This window comes from Cryptotermes secundus, unplaced genomic scaffold, assembly GCF_002891405.2.
Source record: "Cryptotermes secundus unplaced genomic scaffold, Csec_1.0 scaffold1807, whole genome shotgun sequence".
NCBI lineage: Eukaryota > Metazoa > Arthropoda > Insecta > Blattodea > Kalotermitidae > Cryptotermes > Cryptotermes secundus.
The window spans coordinates 575290-592012 of record NW_019721029.1 but is presented as its reverse complement, the minus strand read 5'-3'; the positions used below and the strand labels follow the sequence as shown (position 1 = coordinate 592012).

The 16723-nt window shown below is 38.5% G+C and overlaps 1 protein-coding gene across 1 annotated transcript in view; it reads right to left on the bottom strand.

Annotated features, from left to right (window-relative positions):
- The window catches only part of LOC111875333 (transmembrane protein 132E), a 536521-nt gene that overhangs the window by 30852 nt on the left and 488946 nt on the right, over positions 1-16723 (bottom strand). The window contains exon 5 of the mRNA XM_023871491.2: positions 4390-4533. Coding sequence (XP_023727259.1) covers positions 4390-4533 — 144 coding nt within the window. The remainder of the gene's footprint in view (positions 1-4389; positions 4534-16723) is intronic.

The following is a 16723-nucleotide window of genomic DNA, read 5'->3' as shown; positions in this document are numbered from 1 at the left end:
CTGTAATTTAGTTTTCTGACTTACTTTCACTTTCGGCATGACTACAGAAAGCTAAACAAACTTAACTACAGACTAGTCACCGCTAATGTGAATGGCCCCCAGCTTCAAATGAAGAAGCGTAACGAACCTCCTGGAGACTTCGGAAATAAAAAAGTGAAGTCCCTTATCGGTTGAATAATATTACGTTGATAGCGGCTACATGTGAACGCTTCGGACTAATCTCTTCGCGGCCACTTTGATGGTACGCAGATGAGGCAAGTTACGAGTAGAGGGTTCGGGGAAGTCCCGTCCTGGGTATTGCATCAGAAACATGAATCATGACGAAATGTTGAGTCAAATGTGCAACATATTCTAACGCGGAAAAGAAAAATTGTATACACACGACCATAATCAAAAACATAAAATTAAAAAAAATATATATAATAAACATTTTAAAAGGGGGAAAATATGCAGTATAAATAGAGATCTTCGAAAATATGATGCTTATTCATAAGACATGCAAAATATGCATTTATATGCACCATCAAATCATGTCCAAAATTTAAGAAATGAAGTAATTCATACATATACCCAAACGAGCATACTTTCTGGTTGCAAGAAAGAAATATGCATTTGCATTAAAATCCGGTCTCTAGTTATGAACCATTACTTCCAACGGCGCCACCCTTATATAGTATAACTTCCGCTTCCGTTCTCTGATACTGGCCCACACTGTAGTTGGATCTTCATCTAACGGTAGCGAACTCAAATCATCGTTTATGTGTTCATATGTTGTTTTAATTCAATTCAATTCAATTCTTGTTTATTTTCCTGCTCACTAAACAGCTCAAATGCTAATTACAAAGTGAGCACGAGTGGAAGAAAGAAACAGAATACAGAGCACAAAACACAACAATTCATAACATCTGAGTAATGATGACAAAACTCAAAGTGACGATGACAGTAATAATACTTCGATTATGTTCGGTAATTTAAGTGCTTGTCAACAGCGAGTGGCCTATAACAGGCGAGCACTGAAAAGTGTACATAACAAAAACTAGATAAGACTATGTAAGATTTGAGGCTTTCACGGCGGTGACTATGAAGAAAGCAGTCTTCTTGGATTTGGCACCGTGTATATGTGGTGTTAACCGACGTTTCGGAGGAACGTATCGCCTCCATCTTCAGGGTAGAAGAAAAAATATAAGAAATCTTCTACCCTGAAGATGGAGGCGATACTTTCCTCCGAAACGTCGGTTAACACCACATATACACGGCGCCAAATCCAAGAAGACTGCTTTCTTCATAGTCACCGCCGTGAAAGCCTCAAATCTTACATAGTCTTATCTAGTTTTTGTTATGTACACTTTTCAGTGCTCGCCTGTTATAGGCCACTCGCTGTTGACAAGCACTTAAATTACCGAACATAATCGAAGTATTATTACTGTCATCGTCACTTTGAGTTTTGTCATCATTACTCAGATGTTATGAATTGTTGTGTTTTGTGCTCTGTATTCTGTTTCTTTCTTCCACTCGTGCTCACTTTGTAATTAGCATTTGAGCTGTTTAGTGAGCAGGAAAATAAACAAGAATTGAATTGAATTGAATTAAAACAACATATGAACACATAAACGATGATTTGAGTTCGCTACCGTTAGATGAAGATCCAACTACAGTGTGGGCCAGTATCAGAGAACGGAAGCGGAAGTTATACTATATAAGGGTGGCGCCGTTGGAAGTAATGGTTCATAACTAGAGACCGGATTTTAATGCAAATGCATATTTCTTTCTTGCAACCAGAAAGTATGCTCGTTTGGGTATATGTATGAATTACTTCATTTCTTAAATTTTGGACATGATTTGATGGTGCATATAAATGCATATTTTGCATGTCTTATGAATAAGCATCATATTTTCGAAGATCTCTATTTATACTGCATATTTTCCCCCTTTTAAAATGTTTATTATATATATTTTTTTTAATTTTATGTTTTTGATTATGGTCGTGTGTATACAATTTTTCTTTTCCGCGTTAGAATATGTTGCACATTTGACTCAACATTTCGTCATGATTCATGTTTCTGATGCAATACCCAGGACGGGACTTCCCCGAACCCTCTACTCGTAACTTGCCTCATCTGCGTACCATCAAAGTGGCCGCGAAGAGATTAGTCCGAAGCGTTCACATGTAGCCGCTATCAACGTAATATTATTCAACCGATAAGGGACTTCACTTTTTTATTTCCGAAGTCTCCAGGAGGTTCGTTACGCTTCTTCATTTGAAGCTGGGGGCCATTCACATTAGCGGTGACTAGTCTGTAGTTAAGTTTGTTTAGCTTTCTGTAGTCATGCCGAAAGTGAAAGTAAGTCAGAAAACTAAATTACAGATGTATCAGCGGGAGTTCGAAGGAGAGATGATAAAGTACGGATAACGAAATTCTTTATTGCCGAGCGTGTGAGAAAACAGTTGGTTGTGAAAAACGCTTTCAAGTGCTTCAGCATTTGAACACTAATATACACAAAGAGAATATTAAAATTAAATCCACGAAAAGTGCTCCTGTTCAAAAATTGCTTAGTGAATTTTCTAATAATAGTTTTTCACAGTTTTCCTTTGATTTATGCGAAGCCTTTTTAGCGGCAGATATTCCGCTGTGGAAACTAACCAGTCCTACTCTGAGAAACTTCATAGAGAAGTATACACAGTGCAAAGTGCCGGATGAATCTACTGTGCGCAAAAATTACGTGAAGCAGTGTTACGATCTTACAATTGAAAGCATTAGAGATAAGATTCAAGATAATTTTGTGTGGGTATCAATCGACGAAACACAAGATTGTGAGGGACGGTTTATTGCAAACTGTATAGTTGGATCCCTTAATAAGAATGAACAATCTACCCCATATCTTCTTGCGGTAGAGCAATTTGAAACCACAAATAGCTCCGCAGTTTCCGAATTTTTTATCAATTCCATGAATTTACTATGGCCGAATGGCATTCAGTATGAGCGCGTATTGCTCTTTGTGACTGATGCCGCAAGTTATATGATGAAAACGGGTACTGCTCTTAAAGTTATATTTCCAAATATGACACATTTGACTTGCCTTGCCCATGGGTTGCACCGTGTTGCAGAAACAATTCGTGCAAATTTTCCGCTTGTTGACAAGTTGGTGTCTTCTGTGAAGAAGGTATTTGTTAAAGCGCCATACAGAAAAGAAGCCTTTAAAGCAGTAGCACCGAGCGTTCCACTTCCGCCAGAACCAATTTTAACGCGCTGGGGCACGTGGCTGTGTGCAGCGAGTTATTATACCGAACATTTAGAAACAGTTAGGAATGTCGTGAATACATTTGATCCCAAAAGTGCAGCATCAATTCAAATTGCCCAAGATGTACTAAAAAACGCAGAACTAGAAACTAATCTTTCCTATATATCTGCTCACTTCTCTCATCTTCCATCCGCCATTTCCTCACTGGAGGCAAGCAATAGCAATACTACTTTGTATCAGTCGTTAAGTGTGTTCAAAACCACTGTTTCCAAATTGAATTCGGTTCCTGGAAGAGTTGGTGAAGTAGTAAAGGAAAAAGTACACAGCATTCTTTAAAAAAATCCAGGATATGAACAAATTTGTGAAATTGAAGAAATTTTAGCCGGTAAACGTACTGAACTGCCAAGTAAAAAATCACTAACAGTGGAGCAAATAGCGGCTTTTGTACATGCGCCCCTAAGTTCCTGTGAGGTGGACAGAAGTTTTTCCCGCTATAAGGACATCTTACGAGACAACAGGAGGCGACTAACTATGGAAAACCTAGAACATTTAGTAATTCTGAACTGCAAAAGAAGAGAAGTTGAAAGTTCGGAGAGCTAAATGTGAGTACCATTGGTTTTTCTAAATTTGTAATGAAATATGTTGGCTTTGTTGCATGATTTGTATTTAAGTATGGCTTTTTATTGCAAATGAATCATTCAGTGATTACACAAAATTAACTTAAATATTGATTTGTTAGTCTTAAAATAATGTAAAATCAATTTTAATATTTGGTATAATTTTTTATGTGCATATTTTCGGAAGTTTTTATTGCACAAATGCATACATATTTAAGGGATTATTAGGGCATAAAAATCCAGTCCCTATTCATAACACAACACAACATATTTTTAAGGCAAAGTGTACAAGAGGGAAAGCCTGGATTAGAATATGTTACCCATTACCCCCTCAAGAATAATTCTGGGCCTCCTATATCCAGTGATACGTTACTTCTAAGTCACAGCATGAATATAAACTGTAGCTGAATACGGTTGCAGTGGTTTAATTACCCACTGGGCAGTTGTAAGGTTCACAATAGCAGGATGGCTGAATATCAATTAGCAATAGGCAAGAATTTCTCAACAAAACAGGAAGGTCTACACATCTTACCTTGAGCACGCTCTCGTCCTCTGAATGACAGGATGACTGCAGGGTGACGTCTGCGACCTTGCCTGCCTGACTCACGATGAACACTTTCATGGCCTGAGAAACCTGACGTCCTGTTAGCACGGCTGTGTTGATCACGTCCCAGTTCTGGAAAAGCAACAGACAACACCGTTCTTATATTGTGAGTCTGAGGTGGAGGCGCAGTTTTGTTACTTGAATTTTAACCATCGTTATTATATTATGGTCGCTACTACCCAGTTGGAAATGGGAGAGCCTTTCCTGGGTAAAGCGGACGGTGTGTGACCTGACCATGCACCTCCATTTGGGCCAATGTTAAAAATGTGTGGAACATACATTCTTAACGGCGTGTACGTAATAAAGCAGGGAGAAAATGCTATATTTGCAAAATAATAATAACAATAATAATTTAATTCAATTAATGTTTATTTACGTGCAAACTTAACAGCACACAGGCCAATTACAAAGCTAACACGAATACAGAAATACATAAAAATAATGAAAAAACCAAATACAAAAATTGTAGTCTATATTAATTACAAAGCATGAATAAGATACAGAAGCAAACATACATAGACAAAGCCACAATGTGAGAATTTGAGTTTCAAATAGAGCAGCATACAATAATAATAATAATAATAACGAAATTAATAAAAATAATGATAATAATAGTAGTAGTAATTCAATTCAATTCAATTCAATTCTTGGTTTTATTTACGTGCTGTACTCAACAGCTGGTGGCCAATTACAGAGTTACAATTAATAATAATAATTAACAATTAATAATAATAACTCAATTAATAATTATAATAACTCTATCAATATAAATCAAACCTATCATTGAGAAGTAAGAAAATTAAAATATATACAATTTAAATTTGATTGGAATAGACATGGCAGCAATAAAATAGAAAACTATTCAACTTTTAATGGATCAATGTATAAATATATTAATTGATTCCAACGTTTTGTTTATTTACATGCGAAATATGATTGACAGAAACTGTTCCGATTGCAAATATGTCGAGATCTTTACCCATCGCGTTGGCAGCATAGATGCACCTAGCAGAAGGACAGTGTTTATTAGAGGGACAAACACCAAGCAATGAGAAGTCCCTAAGATTGCTGGGAGGAACACGAAGGCTAACATTTTCCAAAAGAGAAGGGCAGGATTTAAGACCACGAAAGACCTGAACAACAAAAAGTGCCTCAAGGTGATGTTTCCGTTTATGTAAAGATTGTAGACTTAATTCCTCTAAAGCATCAGTATAATTATATGGAATATATGAGGGGGAAAACGATAAAAACAGAAGTACGCAAACTTCTGCTGGATGCGCTCAAGCTTATTGGCATCAGTCGAGGTGATGGAGTTCCAAACTACTGAGGCATATTCCAACTTGGACCCGACTAAAGTAAAATATAGTACATACAGACTCTCCATGGAGGAAAACCTGTAGGTAATGGAGCGAATAAGGCCTAAAACTTTTATTCATTCAGAAAATATGTAATTAACATGTGTGTGAAAATGTAGCTTTGAATCAAAGAAAACACCCAAGTCTTTAATACTGCTGGTGCGTGTAATGATAGCATGACAAAGCTGATACTCGTAGCTCAAAAAATTTGTTTTTCTGATGTATGATACAACACGCGTTTAGCAATATTAAGTTTCAAGGAGTTAGCAGTGCACCAGTCACTTAGGAATTAATGTCACATTGAAGTAAGAGGCAATCATGTGGAGAGTTAATAATACGGAGAATAATTAGTTCATCGGCAAAAATTAGAAATTTACAGTAGTTAACGGAGACGCATAGGTCATTTATAAATACGTTGAAAAGAAAAGGCCCCAGAACAGAGCCTTGCGGCACACCGGACGTTACGTGAAAAGGCTGGGGNATGTTGTCTGCAGGGATGTTGACGTATTCAAGTTCATTACAATTATTCTCTTGCTCTTGAGGAGTTAAAATTGCATGCCTTATATACTAGGAGACATCGCCTTGATGCTCTCTTTCTTATTCAAGTTTATTTTGGCTCGAAATTCTGCCCTTCTGTCCTAGAAATTGTTGGTCTCCGAGTTTCTGCTCGGTATATCAGAGATTTTGCATTGTTCAATGTTTGCTCCTTGTTTAAAAACTGTCCCTCTGCTAGATGTGCAGCAGCTGCTAATGTTGTCTGCAGGGATGTTGACGTATTCAAGTTCATTACAATTATTCTCTTGCTCTTGAGGAGTTAAAATTGCATGCCTTATATACTAGGAGACATCGCCTTGATGCTCTCTTTCTTATTCAAGTTTATTTTGGCTCGAAATTCTGCCCTTCTGTCCTAGAAATTGTTGGTCTCCGAGTTTCTGCTCGGTATATCAGAGATTTTGCATTGTTCAATGTTTGCTCCTTGTTTAAAAACTGTCCCTCTGCTAGATGTGCAGCAGCTGCTAATGTTGTCTGCAGGGATGTTGACGTATTCAAGTTCATTACAATTATTCTCTTGCTCTTGAGGAGTTAAAATTGCATGCCTTATATACTAGGAGACATCGCCTTGATGCTCTCTTTCTTATTCAAGTTTATTTTGGCTCGAAATTCTGCCCTTCTGTCCTAGAAATTGTTGGTCTCCGAGTTTCTGCTCGGTATATCAGAGATTTTGCATTGTTCAATGTTTGCTCCTTGTTTAAAAACTGTCCCTCTGCTAGATGTGCAGCAGCTGCTAATGTTGTCTGCAGGGATGTTGACGTATTCGGAGCCAGGAATGTTCTACCCAAACAAATTTTAAATATAGTATAACTGTTAGTATTTTTATTATTTGCATGTCCAGTAAAACAAAATGAATTACGTATATTATTATTATCCTCTGAAAATCTATAATATTAATTTCTTAATTAAATATTTATGTTTCATTCCTCAATTCGTAATAACACTTAGTTTAACGATAATGAAATTATTATTACTGTTATAATTATAAGTTATTTGTTTGTTTACTTTTACTTTTATTCATTATTATTTCTTCCAAGTACTTACCTGTAATTTGTATTTGACTTTTAATAAGTTTGTCTATAATGTAATTCATTCATCTGCACTGTGCTGTTTCTGTAATTGGCCTTGCGGCTGTTGACTCGGCACATTAATAATAAAGAATTGAATTGAATTACTCGTACTAATATAGACTATCATTTTTATATTTTGTTTTTAATTATTTTTGTGTATTTCTCTATTCGTGCTAGCTTTGTAATTTACCTCTGTGCTGTTAAGTTTGCACGTAAATAAACATGAATTGAATTATTATTATTATCCTCTCTGAAACTCTATATTTTTCATTTCTCGATTAAATATTTATACGTTTCATTTCTCAGTTCTCAACAAAAACTTGGATCTATGTTAATGAAATTATTATCATTATTTGTTTGTTTACTTGTTTGCATTAATGTGTTTTTCCTCCAGAACTTGCCTGTAATTTGTCTTTGACTTCATGTTGTGATTGTCCATAATTGTATGTACATACTTGTATCTGCACTGTGCTCTGTCTGTAATTGGCCCTTCGGGCGTTGACTCGGCACATAAGTAATAAAGAATTGAATTGAATTATTATATGCTGTTTCCTTTTAATGTTTGCTTGTAATTGGATTCTCTCCAGTTGTGAAGCACAAACTAAAATAACTTAATTATTATTTAAAACATTTCTTTGTTCCCCAACTTATGTTGCTTTTTGTTATATTATTTGCGACTTATGAACTGGCTGCTTTAAAATAACATGGTGTCCATTATAAAGTTCAGTAGGACTAAGCCCACAGATTTAATAATTCTGAAACCTGTCGCAAAATCCAAGACACCACATTTCGCTTTTATAATCAATCGATTTAAAGGCGGCTGTTAAAGTAACCATTTGTTCTGCTGAAAACATAAGGAAAGCAATAAATTAAGCATGTCAGACACAGGGCGAAACGACTCGAGACAGCGAAAATCTTCAGTCAGAATAGTCAGCGTCTGGATGAAAAATCGAACGCTGGATCGCTAGAATGTGACGCAGGAGTGCTAATCAATCACGTCCGACGGTCGGTAGGCAAAAATAAATAAATAAAATAAAATACGTCAGCACGCAGCAATAACGTGATTATCTGCACCCATTTCCTGTCAAAACAGTGCTCCTTTTATTATGTGAACGATCTGACAGTGAAAGAGCACAACAGTTTAGACCGTTCTTTGTGAGGGAGAATTTACTTTGTTTGGTGTATTTCTTTCGTCGCTGTCAATTACTGATTCCTAACTCGTGCATTTCTCTCTTGGGAAGCAATAAAAAAATCCACGAATTCCATTTTACAGAATAACCTACGATCTTTAAAAGAGTGAAGGTTTCTTTTTCTGCCGAATTACATGAAAAGGGTTCCCTACACTACTGGTTTTAAAAGGATCATCGTTTCCATTTGTATAGTTAGAAATCCTTTTCCGTATTTCTCCTTTGCCAGTTAGCAAACGTCCTCACTTTGACCCCTACAGCATGCTAACTTTCTACACGTTAAGTTCAACTTTTCTCCCAGCACAGTGTGAAATAAATCCTTTCTCGACATCATCGGTATGCTCTATGGCCAATGCCAAGTTGTTCCTGTGCTCAGTTAGTTAAGGTCTACGCCATGAAGACGTATGCGGGAGTAGATGTGTGGATCCACATATTCTTGACCTTGGCGCTAGTTTTAGGTGAGTGGTAACCTGCGCGCCCCTGCAGCTTTAACACCGGAGAGCGGTCCCCGGTACGTTTTGATAAGCTGCTGGGTAGGCGCTATGCGGGGTGGAGAGGAACCCCGACCCCTCGACCGCTCAGCCAGTGGCCATTCGCTACACAGGCTCTTCTCTGCTCTACGATATTTAGTAATACCAAATTATACCATTATTAATATATAATTTAGGTTTCTGGCTTTAGCAGCTTAGAGGGTATAAGTGACTCCAGAGTTTCGGCGTACAATGTAGTCGCCATCTTCAGAGTGAATGATGCTGCGGGCGCGGTGATATGCAATGGAAAGGGCAGTGTGGGTAAGAAGAAGGTTTGGAGGAAAAGCGATGAGACCTGGCAGTACCCAATTTATACGCGTCCTCATGGTTGCAGTTGTGGGTGTCTTCCACTATTTCAGTGGCTTCCCAAACGGAACGGGGGCGGTAAATGTGCTATTGCGATGTGCGCAGAAACGTTAAAACAACTTCAACAGACGATGCGGCTAAACCCAGAGTGTCGGAAATACATGTTAGAGTGTAGCCGCGATTTAACGGTCCCTGCGTGTGACGTAGCAACCCCCAACTCGGCCCGAAGAATGAAGAACTGTGTCAGACATCGTAACTAACCATACAACTGGCAATGCTCCTGGTCAACACGGACCGCCGGTAGATTCTGTTTACAGGCAGACAGCGATTAGGTCGTTCTCGGCCGGTGTTGTTCCGAGCACTGATAGAAATGATCATTAAGCCATGGTCGGACTGTACATACAGTACAACGCTTACGAACGATTCAGCAATGAATTCGAAACGAGTATACTTACTTACTTATTACTTATGGAGCTGAGCCCTTCTTGAGGAGAAGCCAAATCTTGAGCTACTGAAGATCAATCCAATCCACACCATCCCATCTTATCTCTCTAAGATCAATTTTAATATTATCCACCCTCCTACATCTTGGTCTTCCTAGTGGTATCTTTCCTTCTGGCTTTCCCACAGTATCCTACATGCATTCCTCTTCTCCCCCATTCGTGCTACAAGTCCTGCCCTCCTCATCTGGCTTGACTTGATCATTCTAATTAAACTTGGAGAAGAGTACAAGTTATGAAGCTCCTCAATATGCAGTTTTCTCCAACCTCCTGCCACTTCATCCCTCTTCGGTCCAAATATTCTCCTCAATACCCTGTTCTAAACCCCCTCAGTCTATGTTCCTCCCTTAATGTCAGAGACCAAGTTTCACACCCATACAGAACCTCAGGCAAAATTATAGTATTGTATATTCTAATTTTTATGTTTTTGGACAGCAGACGAGAAGACAAAAGGTTCTGGAGTGAATGGTAACAAATATTACCAGAGTTCAATCTCCTCTTAATTTCCTCCTCAATCAGGGTTTGATTTTTTATCGTTGTTCCAAAATATCTGAACTGTGGCACATTTTCAAAACATCTGCTTCCTATATTTATGCCATGATTTTGCCTTGTATTTTGGTGACGAGACAGCAAAATTTACTTAACTTCCTCTGTGTTTACTTCTAGACCAACCTCCTTATTTACGTCAATTAAAGAAAGGAGTATAATATAAATCTATTTCATAAAACAACACACAAAGAAATCGATTAATAACATTTGTCTATTTAAATCGGTAGCCCCATGCTGTTTCTAGCCACTGGGTGTGGGCTGCTCTTTCTCCTCTTAGTGGGTGGGTTTCGAGGCGCGTTAACGTCTATCTTACCCTGTAACCTGAAGACGGGATTGGTTACTGCTTCTGAAACAATTGTGTAACCTATGAAACATAAGCTTACTGCGTAATGAATAACCAATTCTGTCAGTGGAACTACACAACTACACGGCACGGAAAACTTTTCCTTTTCATTTGTATGTAGGCCTCTGATCTGGTCTCCGCTCTCTCCCCTCTGTTTTGTTTGGTTTCTTATATTCTACTGTCGGACGGCCTAGGAGACACCTTGTTCAAAGGTTCCGTTTCGTGTGTTCGATGCACCGGTTGCTAGTGTATTCGTTGCCGCAAAAACTGCACTAGTCTTGGTTTTCATTTCCGTGGTAACGGCCTCTGTTTTTTGTATGCGCTGTCTCGGAAACATGCATGAACATTTGCCTAGTAAAACGGATAATTTCTTGCCTGGCTTCACTATTCCGGTTCTTAAGCAGTGTTTACCGAGTGTTGCTCAGCAATGGTTTATTCCAGGTTGTTGTCCCGGCCACGTGTTTTAACAGGCCGTTGTCTAGCAATGGACACCCGCTTTGTTCAGATATTACGACTTTTATGCGGCACGCTACAATATTTTAAGACGGCACATAATAATGGAAATCAAATTTCAGTGGCTAAGGGCAAAGAATTCTTTTCAATGTTCATACGTTATGATGCACGTCTTCTAATTTATATGCAGCAGATTTCTTCGAGCAAGAAGAATTTAAATTGTGACGATATTACGGTTCATGGCAAAGAAGGATGAGTTAAAAAAGAGAGCTCAAATCTAAATTCATCATTGAGAACTGGAGGAACATCGTACTCCTGGGTACATGAGGAAGTGGAACCAAGAACAAAGAATATGAGGGAGTTATAAGAAAGTAGAANTCGAGAATTTATTTGTCGCGATATATGCCCGATACGCGACAATATTCAATTATAGGAAGAATTGTGATAAAGTACAGATTGACGATTTCAAGAAAAAACTTTATTATACAAGGCACTGATGTGCAATTAATATAAGAAGCATGTTATTTGATTTGTTCTTATACAGGGAACATATTGTACACTAATCTGGGTATATTTAAATAAGCGCATTTTCTTTTACGAGACTGCATAGGAATTTCAATGATCATCAATTTACTGATCCTCTAACAGCAGTGTTACTTCCGTGAAATTAGCCCGGCAAATTTTTTTCCCCCTTGGCACTACAGCCCCAGTGGACCTAGGCCTACCTCCATGAACTTCTCCGTTCACTTCGGTTTTTCTAGATCTTACACATTCGGTAGGACTCCTTGGGCGGGTGATCAGCTCATCACAAACACAAACATAGAAAAACGCACACACACAAACTAAACATCCATGCCCTGAGTGGGATTCGAACCCACGATCCCGGTTTCCAAGCGAACGAAGACAGTGCATGCCGCCCGGCACAATTACCCAGCAATTAATCCGAGAGCGTCTAACTTCAAATTAGTGACGAAGGAGGAGGGCCGTCAGTTCCGACTGGATATTACGTGGTTCGCGTCAGTCAAGATAACGAAGTGCCTGCTACTGCTACTACTGCTGCCACACTACTACTAGTGCTAGCGCTACAACTTCATGTTGGGGGCGCGGGACATCCGCACACACACATACACACACATGAAAAAATAATAAATATTAAGTAGAATTCTTTATTTGAATCCGTCGCAACACAACACAATGGTCAACGACATTACCTTACCTAAGGTAATGCAAGGTAAATAATTGTATATAATACACAACATGATGCACGAAATGAAAGAAAAAGTATTAAGACTTCAGTTGTTCAGTTTTTTTCATACAGAAAAGAATAATTAAATATATATAACATGATAAATAAGAAATATTTAAATTATTTTGTAGTAGTAATACATTAAAGGAATGAAACAAACCTGATTTTAAAGAGATCTCAGCTCTATAAAACTCTGGGTTTTGTTTTTGTTCTTTATTAATAGTGATTATGTTCAGAAGGTAATGCAGGGCACTGCTGAATATGCAAGTTAGAAAATGTCCTCATAACATCTGTTTTGTTTAATTACCTCGATAGCTTTAAGAGGCAAGCAGAAATTGTAATGAACATCAAATATGCGTTTCACGTTTATCTGCAACTTTTGTTCGAAACATTTTCTTTCAGACTACATAATATTTAGAGAGTTAGGTGGAGAAATGCATTACAAGAAGCTCGATTTAAAGTAATAGAGAAATGGCTCAACAATTGTTCATAAAATTCTCCCATGCTAATTTTTATTAAGACCTGTCCAGCGGTCCTCCACAAACATACGGAAGGACGGACGGATCGAGAGAATTAAGTGCGGACGCACTTAATAAGAATTACCATTTCGTAATATTTCTCCTTCAGTAACCACACCAAAACCGAATACACTAGTGCAATAACTCTCTTTATTTAAGAGAGCAAGGCAGATGGCTCGAATTTATGAGGACTATCGGCCGTTTCGATTAAAGTATCCGTAGTTTTACTCAGTCTCTTCAGAGAATCTGAAGTGCTGCCTTGAAATAAGTACAACTACCTATTACCAAAAGTGGAGCTGGGATAGCGCAGTCGGTACAGCGACTGGCTACGGCCTGGATAACGGAGGGATCGGAGATGGAGTCCCGGTAGGGCCAAGAATTTTCTCTCCTCCACGTCGTCCACACCGACTCTGGGGCCCATCCAGCCTCCTGTCCAATGAATATGGGGGTAAAGCGGCAGGGACGTGAAGACGACCACTCACCTCCAACTAGTGTCGAGGTCAAGAAAATATGGATCTATATATCCACTCCCTCATACGCCTTCATCGTGTAGTGTTTAATTAGTTAAGCGCATGTACAACTTCACCTTACTTACTACCAAACTTCTTGCACACACACTTCCCATCCCCTTCCCTTCATTTCTTCAGTTGCAAAATAATTCCCAGTCTGAAACTGTTCTTTGTTAAAGTCAGATGCAGATCACAATCCAAGTATACCTGATTTATCTATCGTGTTATTAATGCTTCGATATGTTTCGGTCTCATAAGGCCATCATCAGGGGGCGTACATATTAAAAAGAATTATGATTACCCCGCTGAGGAGGTCTCAGGAGACCGAAACATGTTGGAGTATTAACACAACAATAAACCAGATGAACAGAGTGATTCTAAATTATTGTCGGGGTTTCAGTTTATAGAAAACGAAAACCCGATGGTAATTTAGAATCACTCTGTACTTAGAATTTTGTAAAATATCTGATTCTAATATAGCATATCGGAAACATTAACTGTATGAAAATATCCTTCTTGGTACATGTTCTTAAGGATCTTAAGTGAAGCTATTAACTCTGACACAGTTTAAGGTCTAGTTTAAATCGTAAGGTGATTAGTTACGGGATGGATAAAAAGGAATCAATTTCTGGTAGCGCGTGACACTTTGCTCTTGTCCTAGGGCTCATACAGACTTTTTATCCAACGAATAATTGAGTTCTTTGATGGGGTGTGAGCGTGAAACGGATCGTTTACATTTCTGTAACACCTGCATGTTGTTTAGTCCATTCAGAGTTTGAAACATCTCAGAACTGACTACACCATTACGATATTTGACTGCCATTTTGTGGTTGAGTGCTGATAAAGCATCATCTAAATGAAACATTGAACCCAAAACCTTCACGACTGCGTCAATCTTTTTGAGCCGAATCAAGCATTAAGCTGACTCAGCAAGACGCCGTGTTCAACGCGCTATATCACGAGTTTGTAGGAAATGTTAAGGCTGTAAACTGCAGTAACACCACGGCCTTGGTTACATTGTAACCAAGGTGGACCTTACGAGCAGTAAAGCTTGATATTGCCTTGTGCTCGGCCCTGTACGTGTGTAGGTGACTAAACAAGATGAACTAAGCTACAGATAGCAGAAGGTGGCACCTAGAAGGAGATACGGCCCAAAAAGTTGTTGACTGGAATACTGATTAGGAACCTAGTTAGTGCAAGGCTTTGGAAGAGACAGGGATGGAAAGGGTGATGATGTTTCGTAGGGGTTAGAAAAGAGTAATGGTCATGAATACCAATGAAATAACAGATGTAATCCATATGCAGATTTGAAAGGAACAGCGCAGTGATCTCAGATTTATGTTTACAAGACGGCGATGCATGGAAAGAAGAATTTGCTTGTTTTCTCAATTCAACTCCAATAACCTTTCACGACTCACTATCAACGCAGCAGTCTATAGGGAAAATGGCTGTGGATGTTTCTTTGCCAGGATTTCGGAAGAAGCATGAAGTGTCAATTACAAACGTGAATTAACATACAAATTGCGCTCAAGAACAGAAAGCAGATTGAAACAACGGTACTGAGGAAGAGTTTTGTATATAACTTTCGTTTCCGTTTACAAGAATCTGGTTGAGAATTGCTTGAACCATTGCCGAATAAAGTAGTAGTGACGTTAATTAACGACGAACATCCAAAATTCAGTCCCAAGTTTTCGCAGTCCCATATTTATGGTTGTTTAAAGGGTTGATTCACTGCACTGATATTATGCTGGGCATTGTCCACTGCCTGCAGCATATCTGGTATACACTTCGGATGCTGAATCAACCCCCGTAATCGGGCGATTGGTTGTCAACAGATAGTCTTTTGCTTTGTCATACTCGTATATGCTAGAATATACAAGGAAGTACTGTCATCATCATCAGTAATCTGTCAAGACGACAGGTCCACAGTCTCTTCCAAAACAATTCCTCCACTTAATGCGATCTAGAGCTTTCTCCTTCAAATGACAGTATCCTCTTCTGTCTCCAAGGTCATCCAGCATCTTCTTACGTCTTCTTCCTCGTCTTCTTGTCACTTCTATCCGCCCCTCTATCTTTCCTTCGATAACTTCTTTTAGAAGGCAGTTTCTGCGTAAAACATGACCAATCGAATTAGCCTTCCGTTTGTTCATGAAAAAATCGATCTCTAGATTTTGACGTATTTACACGTTTCCATCCAACCTGAACCCGAAAAAGCGCAGTCTGTATGTATGTATGTACGCATGCATGCATGTACGTATGTAAAGAGGTACGCCTCGCTAGCGCCTCGACGGTTGGACGAATTTCATTCACATTCGACATGCAAAAGTTTATCCGTCACACTTCGATTCCCTGTGAATATAGACATCCAAAATAGGGCGTCTTTGAAATGGAACTCAAAATATAAAATGGCGATTTTCTTGATAACGGCTGGAACGATTTTGATTAAATCTAGGCAATTTATGGAACTCATCTTCTCAAAGAAAACTGCACAGTTATTTTCTTCAGGAAGTTAACGGCAAGCGTTCAAAAGCAAAATGTTGATTTTGTTGAAATCGGCTTTCCTGATGGCACAGGTTTTCATTGTTCTGTATTTAGCTATAAATTATTTCACGTAAGCCGCATATTCGCATGCCACGTTACTGCACAAACTACGCTATTTCGTATGTCAGTTATTTTCTATTCCACATTACGTTAATTAAGGGGAAACTTTCTCTAGACAAAAGGAAATACATTTCTGAGCTGTGTTTACTCAATTTCATGGAAAGCAGTGCCTGAATAACAATATTTTATTTCACTTAGTATATTCCTTTATATATCATTTACTTTATGGAGTTTTTGCGACTACTCACTGCTAGTCTTTGGGTTTTATCCACTATGGTTTTATAACATTAATGCATATAAAGCACTTTTACTCTTCCCGTGAAATGCGAAGAGGATGATTATAAAGGAATAATGCTACCATTTTTGTACAGTTTGTAATTGTACAGCATTCGGCTGCGGTTGTTGCCGAAAGCAAGGCTGTGGTATGTAAAGGAACTCAACAAGAATAATAACTCTGCAAGAGCACTTTATTTCAGAAACAACAGCAGTTCTAATGCATGAGCTCAATGAAAGCATTGTAATCTTCATCAAACTGAAAGCGAG